Below are 22,121 nucleotides of genomic sequence, written 5' to 3' on the forward strand. Positions count from 1 at the left end.
GGTCAGATTATTTTATAAAGCAGTAATAACATATAAGCAACCATTCAAACAGCAGGAGCAGCAAGTGTTTTGCAAATTGTTGCTACAGCAAACAACCGGAGACCACATTTACAAACGTTAGGGACTACACATTTCCGGGTGCAAGGGTACCGCTCCCATTTTGTAGCTCAGGGTCTGTTCTGCCCTTACAACACGCACCAATAAGGCAGGAGTAGCGATTAGGTAATTCAAAATTGTCCTCCTCCCTTAACCCAAAATGGTGAACACGTTCAGCTGTTCAATGTCAACCTCTCTCGGCGCCTTTTCCTTCCTTTACTCTCCCGATTCTAGCCCTCCCTGTTTGGTTGCTGTTTTTATAAGCATTGCCAATTCGTCAGCTGATCCTGCTGGTTCACTTCACAGCCGCGAAGAAACACCAGTGCACGCCCCTACAAGAGTCTGTTATCATCCGCTCTAAAATTTACGTTTCGAAAATATTTTCAAATAACATTTATAACAATAATATTATGCCATGCCAACATTTTCATTCTTCAAATATAGGGTTAATGTATAGAAACATGATATATCGAGAAAATATATTTTCATCATAATTGTCGTTCAGCTGATCAGTATTAGAAAAATTCCATAAACGTTCCTTAGAATCAATCATTGCAGAACATTATAAATGTGAACTAAAATGTAATCCAGCAGACTACGTGCCTTGCCTGCTCAAAGGTAGATTTAAATAGTCCTTTGTTTACATGATGCAGTCCCTCTCTCCGCGGAAGGAGGCTTTTGGTAGAGTTGTGTGATTCCTACCAGCTGTTTCCCGCCTTGAAAGACATCCGATCAGCTGCAACTACACACATACAAGTACATGCAGAAGGAGAGAGAAGGAGAGAGAGAGAGGGAGGGAGATAGATAGATAGAGCGCCACACACAACGAGGGAACCCCATCAGCTGGAAGTAGAGTAACATTACAACTCCGAGCACTCAGCTACTTCGTGCAAGGATTTCTATTATGAAATAATTGGTAGATCATTAAGCAAAGGAATTTGCATTTGAAGACTGGAACCCTTTTTTTTTTTTTTTTTTAAATACGAATTATTTTGAAACAGGATTTGGGGGAATCAAAACTGGAGAGGAAAGCATGGAGTATTTTATGGTACCAGCTCAGAAGGTGCCCTCCTTGCAACATTTTAGAAAAACAGAAAAAGAAGTCATTGGGGGTCTTTGCAGGTGTGTATGCACTTTATCCATTTCACCTTATGAATGTGTTTAACCAGCTATCTCTGCTCTGGTGCGCACTTAGCGACCGTGGTGTGGCAACATGCTTGATTTGAGCTCTCTGTTATTGTGTACACGACCCACATCATGGACGGGACGACTATTAGCTATATTAAAATGCGATTATTTACAAAACGTAGGTAGGAGATGATAAGGTTCAGAGCTGGGTCACGTAATTTTACCGTTACTTTATCTATTTATTTACGAAGTCGATACATTTAGTAGCTAACAAACATAAACCACGTGGTTACATGCACACGCTGATCTGTTGCGAGTGATTCCTGGTCGTTTAGGTATTTTCACAACTGTTTGATTTATGTTTAGGGATGGCTACAATATTACACAGGAGTAGCTGTATTTATCCCAACGGTTAACCAGAGTTTAGCTCCCACTCTCAAGTCCTACGGGGGTACTGACTGTTTGCTCAGTTCGTTGGGGATAGCGCGCTGAAGTTATTGTGGGCAGTGCGGCCATGCTTGTGGCTTGTGCTAAAGTGGTGGGGCATCTGCCGTCGTCTTGCCACCGGTACCTTCACATTTCCTAATAATTTACGGGAAATTCAAACCGTGAAAGTTCAAGCAATCATATTCATGCGATAGCATTGCGGTTTTGTTGGTATTCTTGGCCATATTTTCATCCACTCTAGTGTAATTTGCACTGCGTCTTTTATCCCGCAGCTCAGCCATGCTGCCGCATGGACAGGCGGAGAGGAAGCGAATTCGCATTGTTGTAATGGCGGAGGGCTCGATTACTGTTTTTGAAACCTGTAATGTAGGGGGTTGCGTAAATTGTGGAAATGAATTTGCCGTGTTTACATTTAAATCGATCGATTTTATCCGGTGTTTGTATGAAGAATTCTGCATTCGCAATCGATTGAAAAATAAATTGTGTTTTTTAATAAGGGGGTGTGTGTCATGAGGCCCGTCAATGCGTCTGCAACCTTTTCTCGAGAGAGAGAGGCGGAGGGATAAATTAGTCGATGCGCGTGGTCTGGGAAATGTAGTTCAATTTTTTTTTACACATCCGAATGTATGTGATAACAAAGTTGAAATTGTACTCGTAACACTTCTTGCTAGGAATATGTGGCCATGGCATATGATAAAACCCATCATTTTATATTTTCCCACATGTATTTACGAAAATCCATTAATATCTTGTTTGTTATGCTTGCACTGCAATGATTAGCATTTTGTTTATATTAATCAAGGACTATGTTTAAAGTAACCCAGTAATATGCTTTTCCCGGTCTAGTCTGTCACGCTATACTGGTTGTATTTGTGATGGGGCCAGTCGTGATTTGGCAGAGTCTGGTTTCTGGGATGTAAGGAAGCAGCAGACAAGGTCTCTCTCCCCATCTGTGTCTGCACAATTGTTCTCTGTTTGCTCTGAGGCAGCTGAGTCACTACTGATAAGAGCCATGCTACTGTAAAGCTTCCGAGCAATACCCTGTTTGATACAGAGGAAGTGAGAGGAAGTTCAATTAAAAATGTCTCCTCCAAAATCGAATCTGTGTGGGTGTCATAGTGTACAAAACAGAATAATGAATGATTTCATGGTTGGAATTCTCACAGTCTGTGCGGTTCACACTGTGGTTCTATGTGGATATCTGAGTTTGGAGACAATAGAGTTTGGCCTGGGTTCTAGCAGGAACGTCAACATAGTGTAGTGGGCTGTGCAAAGACGTCTGCTGGGGTTTTATGCAAAACCCTTAGCAAAGCCTCTTCTGTTCTGCACTCTCATGTTTTCTCTGGGCATAGTCAAGATTGGTATATTAAAGACATGGAATTTTAGCTTTCATTGTATTTTAAGTATCTGCTTTTAAACTTTAACAGAGATTTTTTCTCTGCCATGGTTTATTTCATACAGTCCCTTCAGAAAGAATTTGGACCCCTACATGCAATATCCCATAACATTAAAGCAAATACACAATTTAATACATTTGTGCAGATTTTTTGAAAATTGATAAAACGGAATATCTCACGTATGTACGTTTTTTAATTAATCACCATGACACTCAATTTAGCTCCGATGCATCCTGTGTGCATTGTTGGGGCGTTTCTAGAATCGATTGGACAGGGCCTTACGCTGGCATTTTGGAAAATTGAAAATTCTGTGATCACACATTTAGGAGCACAATTAAGTTTTAATTGTTGTCCTGTCAATTAACCACAAGAATTATGGACAAGAACAGAACTGACAAAATCTTATACATAAATGAGTGTCCATTTCAGTTATTAAAACACAAAAATATAGTTCTGGAACATTATCCTTTAATATTGAATCTGGGCCTTTCATTGCTCCTCTGGCAAAAAATACATGTGTGGTCTTTGATAAATGTAGCCTACTGCTGCTGCTGTTTTTTAGAAATAAGAAATATATGTAAATGATGTATTAACTCAGGTTCAATTGCTGCACTGAGTTAATGTTTACAGATTATGCATAGACACGCCCGGTAGCTCGTTTCAGCTGATGATCAAATTCACCACAGACGATAAGAAACATGCTGAAAATGAATTTGCTGGACATCCTGTTTGGCTTTGCTTTTAAGACCATAGTTGGTAAACAATGTTTCTTAGATAGTAGCTGGGAGCCTACAGTGTTTGATGTGTATAAGTGCATTTTAGCTGTAATCTTTGTGGTTGAAATTGGCACTCTTGCATGAGCGATTTTTTTATTTCATATGTTCGCGCACAAACATTTTTAGTTTAATATGCAAGTGAAATTGTTGTATGGTTGAGCCCTGTTGGACATGACTAAGAAAGGCACACATGTCTATATAAGGTCCCACACTTTACAATGCATGTCAGAGGAAAAACCAAACAATGAAATCCTAGGAACATTCTCTGTTCTGATTACACCAAAATCGAACTACAGTTTGTTCACACTGGCAGTTTGAAGTTGTCTGCCGTCTGAACCTCAGATGTCAATGCACATTCAAAACCACATTCATAGGTGGTTTTAAATCAAATACAAATCTGATATCTGGGTATGTGTCCTGTGTCTGGAGATATGTTGTATGTTGTATGTTTTTTATCCCAAAGGGCTTTTTCCAATTCTACCTATTGGCATGAACTTTCCATTGTTTGGAGTACGTTCCATTAACCTCTAACGCATCGTGTAGCTCAGACTTCACTGTTTGGTCATTTGTAAATTCAGTTTGAACCGTTAATATTCAAAATTGCTTTTAAAAATAATATGGATTTGAGAATTAGGGCCTACCATGTGAACAAAGCTTTAGGCCTGAATGCCAAGTGCTCCATTTGGCAAAAACAAGGTACCAGTCATCACCTGGCTAATACCACCCCTTAAGGGAAGTATGGTGGTTGGAACATCATGTTATGTTGATGCTGCTCAGTGGCAGGGACCAGTAGACTGTTCAGAATTGACAAAAGACAAATGGAAAATGCAGGTCCTTGAAGATTCTTTAGGCACGGCCACAACCTCAAGTCCAAAATAATGCTGGAGTAAATTTGGGACTGAAAGTCTGAATGTCCTTGAGTTGCCCAGCAAAACTTAAACCATACTGAACATTTGCGGGGTGACCTCGAGATAGCAAATCTCTGACTCTCCCCATCCAGTCTGAGAGCTTGAGCGCATCAGCCAGGGCGAATGAAACTGCCCGAATCCAGGTGTGTATAGCTGCTGTTAGAAATACCCAGGAAGATTTGAAGCTGTGATTGTCGCCAAAGGCGCTTCCACAAAGTCCTTAATAAACGGTCTGAATTCTTATCTGCATGATATTTCATTATTTTATTGTCAATACATTTGGTGCAAAACAACTTTTTTTGCTTTTTCAATGTGTGGTATTTTGTGTAGTGCGATGGCATATAAAAACAAGAAATGGAATCCGGCAAGCCTAGTTCAGCTAGCCCACAATTACAAGGGATGAATGTTGTTGCCCTCACTGGATTCAAACATGGGTCTCCCATGTTACATGGCTGTGTCTTAAACCACTTCACCACTAGGCTATATGTGTGTTCAGTGTCAGTGTAGCATCTCGACATTAGATACTTTTTTCACACATTAACATCACTTTGGATATTTTGCCAGACACCATTAAGTGTTGTGTTAAACTGACGTTTCCTTCAAACATACATAGCATCTATGAACTCTATGGATTTTGCCACTGGCTGTTTAACAGCTTATTAGCTAGTAATAGGCTTACTAGTATCTAATTTACTACTTGGAATAGTCATAAGAATTGAGCAATTGCTAACAAGACTGAAGATTCACTTTACACTGCCAAAGCTATTTCATTTTATGGCACAACAATTTTAGTTTTTCTTTAATTCATGAAAGACATAGTTATTGTATCAATCCATATAGGTGACAATAACTGACTTTTTCGTCAAGTGAAAAGACAAGAGAATCATGTGATCTATATTACCCCAAAAAGCATGCACGGATGCGTACTTTGAAAATCCACTAGAACTAGTCGAAATATAACCGTAAACAGTTTTATTTTAGGCTTACTATAACATGGTTATTAAAGGTGCTAGCCAGCAAAGTTTTTGTGTATCCTGAACAAATGCTAATGCATAATTTGCTTTGACTGCGGTGAGGCTCGAACACCTGTCCCCTACATGGCAGTCCACATCTCTAATCTCTACACAATTTAACAAGGGCTAGTCAGTCAGTCAGTAAGAGACATTCGCTCTTAAAATCTGAAAAAAGTGAAGGGGATTGAATACTTTCTGATTACAATGTAACCACACACTTGCACACAATGTTCATTTGTAAAAGTTCCTACTACATTAAAAACAGATTGTAAAAGGTTAAATTGTGATTCGAGGTAATTAAGTGTGTTTGCTTGGCATCTAAACCTTCGCTTTTTTCGCCGTCATCGCCCCCCAGCCTGGCCAACATTCCCTTGACCCCTGAGACGGCGCGTGATCAGGAACGGCGAATCCGGCGGGAAATCGCCAACAGTAATGAGAGGCGGCGCATGCAGAGCATCAACTCAGGATTCCAGTCCCTCAAGACGCTCATCCCCCACAGCGACGGAGAGAAACTCAGCAAGGTGGGTCAGAGGGAGGAAAGGAAGGGAGAGAGAGAGCTCAGCAAGGTAGGTCAGACTTTGGTTTGATTCACAATTTTGTCATTCAGCAGACACGGTATTCCACAGCAAGTTAATTCATTCTTCTTAAGACAGCCAGGTGCGACAACCACATATCAGAAATGCAGTAAGTAAAAAAAAAAAGGAAAAAAAAAGTCATTATAAACAAGTACAAAGTCTGGAGATGCTGATATTTCTTTTTTGAGTTAAGTAAGATTTATGGTTGCTGTCCTAATGTCAGGGGGAGGCTGGCCCTACATTTATGGTGGCAGGACTGAGAAGAGCTTTAACTGGGAGGACGCTGGAGGGATCGCTCAGCATGAAGCGACAAAGACGTAGGGTAGAGAGAGGGACAGTTAGTGGGTTAGTTGATCAAAGTCTACAGTAGCAACATACTTGATGTCTGTCAGATTGTCAGGCTTGTTCTTCAATGCAGGTGCCTACAAACATACATAATATGGGAGAAAATATCAAGTATTGAGATAGTAACTAGCTGTGGCAACAGAACAAACATAGCAAATGCCATTGCATTAAGTTTTGAAACAGGGTGCACCTACGTTAATAAGTGTTAAAGGCACTTAACATCAGTGTTGGGGGTAATGCGTTACAAAGTAATGAGTAATGTAACGTAAGTTATTTAATTTAAGTAATCCCTTACACATTTTTTTTTCAAATAAATAATTTATTCCTCAATTTCCCTCAGTGCAACCTAAACAGCTTCTACATAGCTTTCCTATCCTCCATTAACAACTAGTGATGGGAAGTTCCAGTCACTTTACTGATTTGGATCTTTTCGAATTATTCAGTGAAAAAAACGCATCTTTCGACTCATTTCGTTCATTTGACAAAATATTGTTTGTCATTATGGTATATGATTTCTTGAGATAATTGGATTGGTCACTCTTGCTGTATAATGATTGATAATGTAATATGCTGGTGAGTGACACTGACTACGTAATTATCCGATGTCCCGTTAAAAGTACCCAACATGTGAATATAGAATCAAAGGACTGATCTTAAAGTAACAGCTAAGTAACTTTCTACAGCAAGTAACTTGTTACTTTTTGTGAACTATAAGTAGTAACGTCCCCCCACACTACTTAACATTAACAGTTTTTTATTCAGTTTAGTATCACATTATGTTGGCTATGATTTCTATGATCTCTGTTTTTATCTATGCTGTTAACACCCTGTTTGAAAATCGTAAATCATAATGGTAATAATAAATCACCATCAAAAATGTAATTTTGGCAAAACATTTTGCAATCCAGTATTTTATCTAAATCGTGCAGTCCTACTGCGAATGTGTAATTTTGCTGCGGTTGTAATTGTATCCACTCCTCTTCAGGCGGCCATTTTGCAGCAGACAGCAGAGTACATCTTCACTCTGGAGCAAGAGAAGACAAGGCTACTGCAGCAGAACAACCAGCTTAAACGCTTCATCCAGGTCATTTTGCCTTACTGGTTTAATCCCTATCCCTTCACTTCCCTCCCAGATTTGCAATTATAGCAACTCACAGTGTGTTCATGAACTTACAAGATCAAGACAGGTTATCTCTGCACATACTACCAAGTAATTTTGAGTCTTATCACATTAATTTTACCCAAAAGTATTTCACCATAGGAGTAACTGGAGGAGAGCGCATTCTCCAACTAACAACCACAATCAAGGTTGCTGTCCTCCGACCTACCCCAAGGGGTCATTGGAGAGCTATGAGACACGCATAAATTCATTCAAATGCAAAATTTACATGAAAATGACCAACTCTGGTCAGACAAAAAGCTATGATTTAGAGGGCAAAAGAAAAACAACACCTATAATTGATTGCGTTGCTTGTCAGTGATATATTACGCGATTTAAATACATAAAACAAGCTTATGGGTTTACAAACAGATTTGCACTGCTGTGTCATTCTGTTTTAATTTTGGTTCTTGCCAATACCATCAGTGTTATCTCTGGAATACTGTTATTTCAGTAGATCGCAAATTTCAGTAGCAGAAACAATCTACTCTTCTCAGCACTTTAAAACTTGGTTAAATGAGGTAGATGCAGACAGCAAACCACAGAAATGTACATACATATTCCTTGTTATTGTTAAGATACAGTGAGGAGATACAGTGTATTTGATACACTGCAGATTTTGCAGGTTTTCCTACTTACTAAGCATGTAGAGGTCTGTCATTTTTATCATAGGTACACTTCAACTGTAAGAGATGGAATCTAAAACAAAAATCCAGAAAATCACATTGTATGATTTTTCAATAATTAATTAGCATTTTATTGCATGACATAAGTATTTGATCATCTACCAACCAGTAAGAATTCCGGCTCTCACAGACCTGTTAGTTTTTTTTTAAGAAGCCCTCCTGTTCTCCACTCATTACCTGTATTAACTGCACCTGTTTGAACTCGTTACCTGTATAAAAGACAGCTGTCCACAAACTCAATCAAACAGACTCCAACTTCTCCACAATGGCCAAGACCAGAGAGCTGTGTAAGGACATCAGGGATAAAATTGTAGACCTGCACAAGGCTGGGATGGGCTACAGGACAATAGGCAAGCAGCTTGGTGAGAAGGCAACAACTGTTGGTGCAATTATTAGAAAATGGAAGAAGTTCAAGATAACGGTCAACCTCCCTCAGTCTGGGGCTCAAGGCAAGATCTCACCTCGTGGGGCATCAATGTTCATGAGGAAGGTGAGGGATCAGCCCAGAACTACACGGCAGGTCCTGTTCAATGACCTGAAGAGAGTTGGGACCACAGTCTCAAAGAAAACCATTAGTAACACACTACGCCGTCGTGGATTAAAATCCTGCAGTGCACGCAAGGTCCCCCTGCTCAAGCCAGCGCATGTCCAGGCTCGTCTGAAGTTTGCCAATGACCATCTGGATGATCCAGAGGAGGAATGGGAGAAGGTCATGTGGTCTGATGAGAAAAAATAGAGCTTTTTGGTCTAAACTCCACTTGCCGTGTTTGGAGGAAGGAGGATGAGTACAACCCCAAGAACACCATCCCAACCAGGAAACATGGAGATGGAAACATAATTCTTTGGGGATGCTTTTCTGCAAAGGGGACAGGACGACTGCACCGTATTGAGGGGAGGATGGATGGGGCCATGTATCGCGAGATCTTGGCCAACAACCTCCTTCCCTCAGTAAGAGCATTGAAGATGGGTCGTGGCTGGGTCTTCCAGCATGACAACGACCCGAAACGCACAGCCAGGGCAACTAAGGAGTGGCTCCGTAAGAAGCATCTCAATGTCCTGGAGTGGCCTAGCCAGTGTCCAGACCTGAACCCAATAGAAAATCTTTGGAGGGAGCTGAAAGTTCGTATTGCCCAGGGACAGCCCCGAAACCTGAAGGATCTGGAGAAGGTCTTTATTGAGGAGTGGGCCAAAATCCCTGCTGCAGTGTGTGCAAACCTGGTCAAGAACTACAGGAAACATATGATCTCTGTAATTGCAAACAAAAGTTTCTGTACCAAATATTAAGTTCTGCTTTTCTGATATATCAAATACTTATCATACAATAAAATGCAAATTAATTATTTAAAAATCATACAATGTGATTTTCTGGATTTTTTTTGTTAGATTCTGTCACTCACAGTTGAAGAGTACCTATGATACAAACTTCTACATGCTTTGTATGTGGGAAAACCTGCAAAATCGGCAGTGTATCAAATACTTGTTTTTGGGTCTGAATCCACTTACATGGATATTTTGGTTAATGGCCTGCTTGTTTTTGTGCCCTGGCAGATCTGTTTTCAGACAACCTGTGGCCACTCCCACATTATTCAGACTGTAATTGGGTGGCTCTGGTTCCAGAAATACTCCACTTTGAGCACTCCAATGTCTTCAAATCTCTGATTGGGTGGCTGTGGTTCCAGACACCCTATGGGCACTCCCACATCCTCAAATCTGTGATGGGGTGGCTCTGGTCCAAGACATCCTGTGGGGTTCCATCAGAACCATAGCTGGCTTTCACCCTCAACCACCCTGCTTATCTCTTTTTGTTGCATACCTCGTGGATGATATTTGCCATCGCTTATTGCAGAGAGACTGTGCCTGAATGCAGCCTTAACACCTCAGACTATGGCCACTCAATATGGCATTTGAAGGCGGTGTCAGTGAAATGAACCTGTACACCTGCCCAAAATCTGTGTTGCTGTGTCAGAGCAGCATGTTCCTTATTTCGGTCTGCAGTGCTGCCCAGGGCATTGTCATTTACTGAATCAACCGTATAGATGAGAACAAACAAGTTATTCTCTTCCCAAGCTCATAGCCATAGACTATTATATGCATACATGCAATAGAAGGAATCTCCAGCCTACCATAACATCTCCTGTGGCTGAATCGTTCCCCCCTCATCTCTATTCCCTCCAACAGGAATTCAGCAGCTCTTCCCCAAAGAGGAGGCGTGGGGCAGAGGAGAAGGATGAAGGGATCGGTTCCCCGGACATCCTGGAGGAGGAAAAGGCAGAGGACCTGAGGAGGGAGATGATTGAGCTGAGGCAGCAGCTGGATAAAGAGCGTTCAGTCCGCATGATGCTGGAGGAACACTTGCGACAGGAAGAGGTAACGAGACAAAAACCTGGGAGAAAAAGGCATCACACACATTATACTGTAACCAAACCCGGTGCATAACTAATGACTACCACTGGAGTCACACGCAATATTAGCTAAGCGATAAGCTAGTATTTGGCCTGCATTGGGTTGCAGCATTGAGGAAATTTGCCCAAATTCCCAATTTTTCAGACATCCTATTTACTGTCATGTTCTAGCTTCTTGGGCTAATGTAAGCTGTGGGTAACTTTTTCAGGCGCAACTTCTTTCTGTTTGCATGAGAACCAAGGAGACCCTGCTCTCCAATCCAAGGTTTAATAAACCACAGTCATTAGCAGTTTTGCCCATACAGTGACGGTGTAGTGGTCTCCAGGCTGAGCCCCAACTGTGTTAACCCCTCAGGTCCGCTGTGTGGTGTTGGGTGGTGCTGGTGGTACTCTGCCTGAACATGGGTTAGGAACTAACTCCAAGCACCAGGAGAGAGCCAGCACCGCAACCCGAAGCCCACAGGTAATTAAAAAAAAAAACACACTCACTTACACACACATACACATATTTATTAGTGGCTCTTAAAATTATTCACCCCCTTGGTATTTTCCACATATTGTGATATGACAAGAAATTAAAATGGATTTAAGGGGAGTCTTTGTGAATTACCAACGCAAACAATTCCATGATGTCTAAGTGAAAAAATAAAATCTATGAATTGTTTGAAATGAATTACAAACACAAAACAGAAAAACAAAATTGGATAAGTATTCACCCTTTTTAGTCCGTTTTTGTAGATGCACTTTTGGCAGCAGTTACAGCCATGAGCCTATGTAGATACGTCTACCAGCTTTGGGCAACATCTGCTCCATACAGATGTGTAGTCTTCTTTGAAAACTGTTCAAACTTTGTCAAGTTGTATGTGGACCTTTACTCTTTCTTAATTGGTTTGACTTGATCACTCTTAGCTGATCAGTGGTAATAACTACAGATTAAACTACTGATTCAATTTAATTTAATGTTGTTACACAGTAAAATGTGAAGTCCAAGGGGAGGGAAATACTTTTGAGAGCTGCTCTATCAACTTACGCAGCCTGAAATTGCTTCATTCTTACTGCTAGGCCCAATTTGCAAGAACAGCAGTGCCATCAGCTGAATGGCCTATTAAGTTGATTGGACACATTTTGTTGCCTGATAAGTAAAAAAAAAGATCACAGTTTTTAAAAATATATTTTGTGTGTTCCACTCTTAGTTAGGGGTGTAATGATTTTTCTGTCCCAGACCAAAATACATTTTGGTTGACAGAGATTTTTCTGTCCAATTGATCAGTACCCCTTTTTAAATGTGTGTGTTTCCATAGACACCATACATGTTTTTAACAAAAAACCAGGGGTCTGGATACCTTTCAAAAGACTCAACACAGACCTTTCAGAAGTATGTAGGAATGCAGGAGAATAGGGCTGAGTCAGAGGTGCTTCAAATACAGTTCTTATTCTCACTGTTTCATTTTCGTTTTCACAGAATAGATCCTTTGTCTTAACACATCACTCACACATGTTTCCAAGTGTGTGTCTCCAGTTTACCCGTTCAAACATAGATTAACATCCCATTCCAATATGGGTGTGTGTGATGGCATCTGACATGTGTCAGAACTCAAGCCACATCCACCAACCTGGGGATGTTCCAGACAAGCAGAGTGAGCGTGTGGTGTGGAGAAGAGATGAGCTGTGGCAGTGGGTTTATTTTAATATAAAAATGTGGAACTTGAAAATGAATGTGATGTTCTAAAGGCCTAGCATACACCTGCGTTTTCAGTAGGCCAAGTATATATATTTTTTCCGGACAGCTGTCTTGTGCACTTTGGAGAATGGAAAAATAATTCTACTGCCCCATTACAAAAATGGGGGCAGCCATGCACTTCCCCCCCGTATCAGGTTTTTTAACATGTGAATCCACAGAGAATGCAAAGAAACTCAGTGCTGCAGGCCAAACGCAGCTTTGCATTGAGGAATGTGCTCATCCCTTGCCAAAATGCGGTGGTGCGTGACGCATGTTAGATAATCTGACTATAACACGCCATCATTTCCTTTCTCATGGACACTTTCCAAATCTCCCCTTTCCACCTGGTTGAATTTGATGCTCCAGGCATCCCGGTACACACTTTGTTTTCACAGACTATTCACCAATATCAGCTTGTCTATTTCAACGGCAAGTAATATGGTTGACGTGCCTTTAAACATTATATACAAATGTCTTTTAGATGCAGCAGTTAGACAACAGGCTCCGTTTGACCTGCAGCTTTCATCGACCTCAGGGCAGACCATAGCACATGCTCTTACTTTCCTCTCTAAGATCCTGCCTTGTGTTTTATTTCTTTTGTGTAACTGCTGTCGTATTGTCTCCCAAGTCAACATGTAGTAATGTAGTCAGCATCAACTGGAATGCTCGTCCGTTTGTTCAGAAAAGCCTCAGGAACGTTCCAAGAACTCTTTCTGGTTCTGAAGAAAACATGTTTTTGATTGGTTGTCAATGTTTTGTAATTGGAGGTTAAGAGTAAGATCCCTCTGAAAGTGATCTCACCAATGACCTAGTTGTTGAGGAATATATAGGCCAATTCAAGCAGGGATCTTACATAGAGGCCAGCAGAGCTCTGTGCTTTCCCCGCGGTTGCATTTCGTGTTGTTAGTGACGGGTCTTATCGGAATACAACAAGCTGTTAGAGGAGTCATGCATTCTCGCTGCGGTTTATGTTCCCATCTAGTTAGCCTATTTGCTCTATTTCCAGTATATTTTGATGTTTGCTATAGTCTTCTAAGCCACCTAATGAAATCAGTCATGTTGGAGGCATTTCGGACACAATGCATGTTAGACAGGACATAACAGGAACTCTGTAGTGCTCTGTATGCAGTGGGCCATGGTGTAGACAGGAAATTCAAATCCTGCTTACATGTATTCTTAGTCAAATAAGCACTGAATTGCAGCAGGAACTGAAACTGATCACCGATGTGACACTATTATGTCAGGCGGCGTCAAGACGCCAAATCGGCAGACCGTAACATAACCTTTCTGAGCGTGACATACAGCTGAGCTGTAGGTTTAGCGTGGCTGTCAACGGTCCTGACACATTTACCGTCGCCTCTCCACTTCAAGAGTACAGATCACGTTATGTTCCGACTGCGTCCCTGACAGCCCTGGAATCCAGGTCGCTGATGTCTGCCCATCTCTCAACCTTTCTCTATCGTTCATTACGACAGTAGACATCCTCTCCCGAAGACAGGCATGAACATGAATGCTAATGTAGAACTGTCCTGAGTGGGATGGCTGACAGGACAAGCAGCGTTAGTACTGGTGCTTTGTACAGGTAATGAAAATGTTGTGTCTTTCACATTTCTGAAGGGGAATGTAGCCTGTTGACTAGCCTGTAACTTGCATAGGGTGAGGGTGAAACTCCTTGTTTCAATTCCTCATTTTATTCTATTCACCTGAACTTAGATGATCACCTAACCGGTTATGTGAGACCCAACTTAAAATGTTATCTGAGAAGGGATTTGTTTTTGCAACTTAACTTTGAAAATGTGGATGAGGTTTTATGGAAAAATGAAGAGAAATCCCTTTTATATTGCATTTTAAGTTGGCCCAATATTCACTATCCGCTGAAGCCACAGCCATTGGTCACGCTGTCCACCAGAGGGCACCAGAAGCTACTAAGAAAGAGCTGTTAAGAAGATGTCAATTTTCGCGCTACTACATACATAACACTTATGTAGCCTGTTGTTTTAATTCTGGCTGCATTTATACAAATGTTGTTTTTTTAGTCATGGGTTTTTTGGAGATTTTTGTTTTTTTAAAGTTTGGACAGTCTTTAAGGTCCATTTACACCTGTCTGCTTAGTGTGACAAGTTGTGATGAGTAACATTAATGGGGTAGTTGCCATGATGACAACAATCCCAAACTTCTAAGTCTGTCATTCAGGACAGAACCATTAATGTTCAAATTGACTGATTCAAATGACTGATTTTAAGGGGACCAGTTTGCAAGGCACATACTTTAATCTTGATGACATGAATGTATATTTGTTTGCATTGCAGTATGATTCATAGCCCCGATTCTTCTAGTCCCCCACAGGCACAGTGTTAAGTTGTTTTATAACCCCCCAGGCACGGGCCCCCAGGTCGCCCCCCGCTCCCACCCACCATGCCACAGTCATCGTCCCAGCTCCCGCGCCTGCCCCCCTTCCCCATCACGTGAATGTGGTAACCATGGGCCCGGCCTCAGTCATCAACACAGTGTCCACATCTCGCCAGAACCTGGACACCATTGTGCAGGTGAGACGCCCAGAAAATCCATTCAGTCGGTGTGTAACTACCACAGCTGCCACTTGTATGACAAATGCATTTCCCCACGTGTACACCAGAGGGTGCTGTTGTCATTGCGTCTGTCAGTGTTCCCCCTGACTGTCTGCCTTTCTCTCCAGGCCATCCAGCACATTGAGAGCATCCAGGAGAAGGTGGGTGAGGAGGAGGAGAAGAGGCGGGCAGTGATCGTCACCCCAGGCCACGCCCTCACAGAAACGGCGGGGTCAGACACGGCGTCTGACTGCGAGGGGCTAGAGGATTGCTCACTGCCCTGAGGCATCCTATCACCCGCACGGGCTACCCACAATGCTCTGGTTACATGGAGATGTATTAGATTGGATAGACAGATCAGACCCCCCACACACACACACACACACTAGGATAGGCTACCGTAACTGGATGCTTACACACACACACATGCACTGTCTTCTCTTTCTGTTTCCTTTTCTGCTATTTTGCTTTTTTTCAAACCGGACATGAAAGACTTGTTCATTCATCAATAGAAAGGTCTTCTAATCTGGGTCCTATTGCTCCAGGAGTCTTTCTGAGGACGGAGGTCTCACACTCCTGCTCATTCATCCAACGTGGACTCTTTCTCACCCACTCCGCAACCAACCAAGCAACTTATGCCTAGCCAGGAAGAGACTGCCCTGGCATGGGTGGACACCAATCAGCACCACAACCCCCACACCAGGTGGCCCTACAGGTCCACCAGTATTAGCACTCATCTCTCCAGAGCTCTTTTTAATCTTCCACTTCCTGTCTCTCCACCACATCTGCCCAGAGGAGCAGCTCCATGGAGTGAGGAAACACTGTGAGCATTCAAAGAGACTTTGGAAATCAGCTGCACCGCACCTGTTAGGCTCCTAAATAACGGGAAACGTTTTCCGGGAGATTTTGTCCGAGTTTCACATTACAGACGTTCCCTTTCGTCTTGTATTCCGCTAAGCGGACTCCCTGGACGGTGAATTGCAGTGATTGACATGTGGCGACATATAAGGCACCACGTTGTTGGAGCTGGAGGTAATAAACCCAGCTCCATCTAAGCTTGCTACGGGGAGACAATTCCCTTGTGTTGTGACATCACACTCCATTGGGCTGGGTTCCCAGGAGACACTCATCTAGGTGGTGCATTCCCCGAACTAAAAAAAGTATGTCGGTCCCCTCAGATATAAATCTGTTTCACGAATTTGCCTTTTTCGTTCATTGCTTAACACATTTCGGCATCTAGCTTAATGAATAAGCTAATCGATGGGCACTTCTGAGTGAGTCCCATATAGTGTTTGTGTATATCATTCAGTGTGTTCCAGCTATTGTACATGTTGTCCAGGCTAGTGGTGACATCGTTTATCCTTTTTGGAAACATCTCCCTGTAGCTCGGGCTTTTAGATCCTCAGTGATGTTGGTCGACCACACATTTCGCTCTATGCATTTGCTTTTGTTATATCTCTGTGTCACGCTTCCATGTTTGTTTCTGAATGTTTGCCATTCTTTATGTAAGGGTTCTTTCTGAGGTGTTTTGGTCATGCCTCGTGGCATTGTCCTCACAGGGACCACATTTTTGCATGCAGACGGACAGACAGTCCGGGGCCTTGACGGGCAAGGAGTTAGTTCACATTGTCAGGTCCTTAAAACGTCTTCAGATGGTGTGCAGAATATGCCCACCTGAAATGTCCTCTGTCATAGTTCCTGGGATGTGGATGGAGACGGAGGGGCAGCGGCTCGCCTTAACACAGCTGGTAATGCGCAGGGAGACGCTAGCTACACCCACAGTGAAACCTGAACACCGTCGAATATGACGGATAATGTAGACCCGTTTCACCCTCCCAATACGCAAGTGCCGGCATATGTTCCACTGCAGTTTGTTGGTTTACATGAGGAAATGTAAAGGCTATTCGGTTTGGACATTCCAGAACATTCTACTGTATTGTTATGCATCTTCAACTGGCACCTCGCAAGGGAAAAACCAAAAGTTGTTCTCCCAGGGATTATTCTTTGGGCACAATGCTGGCAAACAGAAAGGAATCCTGTTGTTAATGTCAAATCATTTGATGTGAGTTTGTGAGCATGTTGTTTGATATGCCCCTTTACATATTGAGGGAGCCCTTTACACTGCTGGACAGACGGCCGTTTCTTATGAACTCATCTCTCTTTTAACCTTGCTGGTTTCAACAGTTGATTGAATCTGGCACAGTTCACAGCCACTTCGTTGTGATAGCCCGCCAAACCACACACATCGCCGGGGATTTTTGTGTATCGCCTGGAACCTCTCCACTGTTCACCCAGGAGGCAAACAGACATGGCTACAGGGATGCCTATACCGGTTAGTTGCCATTATTTGGGAATGGCCAGTGATTGTCGAGGTCTGTCCTCTATAAACCTTGTGATATGGATCAGAGAGGCGGGGCAGGCCTCAAGATTGATTGCTGAACAAAATGCGCGGATGTTGTTTTGGTTACGCTTTCTCCTATGCTTACAGAAACCGTTTCGTACCCTTCTCAGCAACCACATTGAAACGTTTATTTTGCTGAAGCCAAGCACTGTCCCATTTACTTTTCATGTATGTTGTTTACCGCTCTTAGATATTCTGTAAGATGCATACATGGACATGACATTGTGGGGGGGGGGGGGGGAGGTGTATGATTCTGAAGCACTTACTGTTCAATATGGCTGGAGGGTTCCCCTTATTATTTTTTTTAAAGGGGACCTCTCCTCAGCTGAAGCTCTTGATATGCTGTGAGAGTAAAACCGCACAGCTGTGTATCCCTTACTGTCCCTGTGTCTGACCCTTTCATATATCCACTATATCCACCAAATGGACTGAAACAGAGGTACTACCTGAACCAGTCTAATGAGAAACACGTTTTCCCATCTCCATCGCTCTGTCTGTATTCAACATGACACTCATCCTGTCTTCCCTCCCTCATTCACCCTCTCCCTTCTCCCTTACTTTCCCTCCTCTCTCTCTCTCTCTCTCTCTCTCTCTCTCTCTCTCTCTCTCTCTCTCTCTCTCTCTCTCTCTCTCTCTCTCTCTCCATCACCTTTCCTTTTTTCCATCACTCTCCCTCTTTTCCTCCCCCATTTCTTCTGGTCTTGATAATGTTTGTTGGAAGGACAGTCAGTCCACACGGTCATTGACAAGCTATTATATTTTGTTGTTTTTTAAGAAGAAAAAACTTGTGCGAGGATAAAGAGGCTTGTGCCTTTGTAAAGACAGAATAATAAAGTTTGTACTTTGTTTTTTACAAGTTTGTCTCATTTCTGTGAATGCTATTGTTATGGCCATAACATTATGACCACTGACAGGTGAAGTGAATAACACTGATAATCTCATTATAGTGGCACCAAGTGGATATTCTGTCCTCAAAGTTGATGTGTTAGAAACAGGAAAAATTGGCAAGTATAAGGACCTGAGCTACTTTGACAAAGGCCAAATTGTGATGGCTATACAACTGGGTCAGAGCATCTCCAAAACTGCAGCCCTTGTGGGGTATTCCTAGTCTTTGCCACAAAGCAAAAATGGTCCAGGAATGGTTTGAGGAACACAACAACGAGTTCAAGGTGTTGACTTGGCCTCCAAATTCCCCAGATCTCAATCCAATCGAGCATCTGTGGGAGGTGCTGGACAAACAGGTCCAATCCATGGAGGCCCCACCTTGCAATTTACAGGACTTAAAGGATCTGCTGCTAAGGTCTTGGTGCCAGATATCACAGCACACCTTCTGATGTCTAGTGGAGTCCATGCCTCCACGGGTCAGGGCTGTTTTAGCGGCAAAAGGGGGAAATGCATGATATTAAGTAGGTGGTCATGATGTTATGGCTGATTGGTGTATGTTGCCTTGCAAGTGTGTTTGCGTTTTACTTAAATGTTTTCTAACTGTTGCAGTGGTTCAAACTAGATACGACTAAGGGAATGCAATGTCTGATATGGCACGAGTTGTAGTCAAGAAATGGGGGAGATCCTTTACCAGGTTCTGTCTCCTGCCTTCTCTCCCGTTGGCTCGTCCACCAACCTCCAGGTTTGGGTACGAGTGTCCCTTTGTGACCGGCCCTCCACCCCCTGGATCGAGCCTCAGACTGGCTGGTTGAGTGCTAAATAAAGAAGGCCCACCGTCAGTGGCATTCGTGACACAGGATGAATATCTACACGGATGTCTCCAGTAGGTAGTACGGCACTTCCCCGGAAGCTTACTATCCAGCGTGTCTGCGGTGTTTATTTTCAGTCTCGTTCTCGCTCTTTCGTGGCCTCTCTCCCTTTCTCTTTCAGTCAATCGGTCGTTCTTTCTCGCCCGGTCAAGCTGACAGGTTCACACTGGATATGCGAGGACCAAAAAATGCCCCAATGGAATTCCGAAATGTTAAAAGTGTCTCGGTGGACAAACCCACTGTGAATCACACTCCTATGCGGACATAGTGACACCGTGTTATGACAAGAACTGTCCATGTTGTTTGGATGAACGTTAGCAGCTGTCAAACGGCAAGTCTGGTTGTCACATGGAAGTGTTCTCAGTGGCGTATAGTTTCCTTTCGTTCGCTCAAGCTGTAATTGAAAATTCTGCTCTAGTCAAAATCACTCTCTAGGGATTTAATGTGTTTCTTTAACGAGATGTATAACTAGAAATGATCAAACCAAAGTACACATTTTGACTTACGTATGCTGGTGCCTCATTTGTCAATATTGCGTATAAACAATCCTAAATTTCTACTTACAAATAGAGTCTGAACTAGTTGTATGTATGGAAAGTGTGTTTTATCGAACAATGGGTCGATTAACTAAATACCACTTGTTCTTAGCCTGAGGGGTCACGTACCACTGTGTCTATTTGCATTGACACATCCTAATAAACCATATACAGCTCCAGAAACAATTTAAGAGATCACTGCACCTTTTTCTTTCCTTTCCAAAAAAGTTGAAAGGAAAGTTTTGAGTGAGGAACAGAATTTGCAGAGGTCTCTTCATTTTAACCTGTCTGTTCCTCTCTCAAAACCTTCCTTTTTGACTTTTTTGGAAAGGAAAGAAAAAGATGCAGTGGTCTCTTAATGTTTTCCAGAGCTCTGTCAAAAATCAACCCTGTGGGAAATAATACAATGCCATACCATTAAATGGAAGGACAACCCAAAAATTTACAAAATATTTCTGAGATTGACATAGAGGAATAGGCTATAGTAAATGTTGAATCCAGGTCAAGATTTTGTTTGTTTCTCTGTTGGTACACAAGAGTAAAAATCTAAATGTGAGAGAGGATAATCAGGATAATTAAAGTGTTTTTAGCATTAGGAAACACAAATGTGTTCTTCAAATGTGTATATTTAGCAGTCACCAATAGCCATTCTATTATGGCTCCATTCAAGAGAATTTTAACTTTTTAAAGAATATTTCAAAGTCTTTGTCCTGAGCTTATTAATTGGGTCACAGGGCACAGCTAAGGAAGGCAGGATGACAGGGGAGACACATTAACTTAAACTTGTTAAATCAAATGGAAATAAAAACACTTGAGAACGAAAAGGAAACCAAACACAAACAGAGAAACCAAACACAAGGCTACTATGTGCCTGGCGGACTTCGAGGCGCCGGCATTGCTACCTTCTCTACGTCCTCTTTTATAGCTGCCCCGTCACCCCTGATGAGAGGCAGCTGTGGAGGGGTGGGGCTGGCCCTTCCAGCTGCCGCCAGAACCTTCCAGTTGCTTCTAGATCTTTACAGCTGCTTCTAGAAACCCTTACAGTCTGCGCTCTCAATACCTTTGGTGGATGCGCCCCTGATCAGCGGGAGCGAGATGTGAGCCAGGTGTGTCACAACTACCCTCTTTAATTTTAAACATTGCAATTTTCTGGTCATTTAACTATTTGTTGGTGGATTTTGATGTCGGTCAGGAACTTGTTTTTGGGCCACAATTTCCTGGTATCGGTTGCATTTCAAATTGCCATTGACCTTTATAATGACCCCAGGACAAATGGAAGCCAAACAACCATGACATTGGAGATCCTCTGTATTTGACAATGGGCATGGGTTTTTCTCTGTTTAAGTCTTCTCATTTTGTGTAAATGTGTGAGATTGGCCATGGTGTTAAAATAAAAAAAAAACCTGAGCAGAAAAGAACCAAATAGCTACGGTGACTTATGGATCTCTGATGTTTAAAAGCACACAGTCATTGGGGCACAGCACTGACGTATCTGAATCTTTAGAATTCACATTTATACGACTCAAGGTCAAATATTTGATGTCTAAGCTGAATGGACATGGGGCAAATGTGTTGTGGCGCTACGCACTTTCAGTCAGGATTGACCATGCTTAGCTCCCCTTTATTGTCAGCCATCCATTCTTCTACAGCAAGTTTTATCTTTGGGTCAAATGTCATCTGGGTATTCTATTTGTAAAGGGACTGCCAGGAGAACCTGTGTGCGTCAGAGCTACAGACATTGTGTAGTGGGGGAATAATGTAGTCTATCCTGCCTGAATAGCAGTATAAGTAAGTAGTAGTGGTTATAATAGTAGATGACAGGACATAGTCTATCCAGCCCGAATGGCTAGCAGGACAGGTAAATGGTGGAGATAGTAATAGATGACAGGAAGTGGGTTATCCTGCCTATATAAATATCTAGCAGACCTTTGTCTGCCCACCATAACCTCGAGCCTGACTCATATCATTCACCTACCCAGCATAAGTCACCTAAGAGGTGTTTTGTGTCAGTGGATGGTACTATTGTACAGGTTTCTGATAAGATGTTGCAACTCTACAATGTGGTGTGAATAATTTAAAATGTTCAATTTAAGACCTTTATCCGGAGTGTCTTTGTGCATTCATGGTAAGTTACCTAAATGGGACAATCACATCGGGTGCACGCAAGAAACAGTTACAGCATTTACTGTATGTAGTGCTCTGTGACTTCTG

At 42.3% G+C, this 22,121-nt stretch overlaps 1 protein-coding gene across 3 annotated transcripts; it reads left to right on the forward strand.

Annotated features, from left to right (window-relative positions):
• On the forward strand, positions 1 to 18,209 carry tfap4 (transcription factor AP-4 (activating enhancer binding protein 4)). 3 transcript variants are annotated; one of them, XM_010889436.5, is made up of 7 exons: positions 1 to 1,218; positions 6,121 to 6,331; positions 7,671 to 7,769; positions 10,709 to 10,897; positions 11,288 to 11,395; positions 15,031 to 15,198; positions 15,348 to 18,209. In XM_010889436.5, exons 1-7 carry the CDS (start codon positions 1,130 to 1,132, stop codon positions 15,501 to 15,503), a joined length of 1,020 nt encoding a protein of 339 aa, XP_010887738.2. In that variant the 5' UTR covers positions 1 to 1,129; the 3' UTR covers positions 15,504 to 18,209. The 3 variants fall into 3 exon arrangements, with proteins under 3 accessions (XP_010887738.2, XP_010887739.2, XP_010887740.2); XM_010889437.5 differs by having other exon boundaries at positions 6,121 to 6,286; XM_010889438.5 differs by lacking the exon at positions 11,288 to 11,395.
• The last annotated feature ends 3,912 nt before the right edge of the window (positions 18,210 to 22,121 follow it).

The sequence above is a fragment of the Esox lucius genome, chromosome 11 (genome assembly GCF_011004845.1).
Source record: "Esox lucius isolate fEsoLuc1 chromosome 11, fEsoLuc1.pri, whole genome shotgun sequence".
Taxonomy (NCBI): domain Eukaryota; kingdom Metazoa; phylum Chordata; class Actinopteri; order Esociformes; family Esocidae; genus Esox; species Esox lucius.

Coding starts and splice junctions, on each gene's coding strand:
- tfap4 (XM_010889436.5), top strand. CDS start 1,130: ATGGAGTATTTTATGGTACCAGCTCAGAAGGTGCCCTCCTTGCAACAT. Junction 1,219..6,120: donor GTCATTGGGGGTCTTTGCAG/GTGTGTATGCAC, acceptor ATCGCCCCCCAG/CCTGGCCAACATTCCCTTGA. Junction 15,199..15,347: donor ACCTGGACACCATTGTGCAG/GTGAGACGCCCA, acceptor CTTTCTCTCCAG/GCCATCCAGCACATTGAGAG.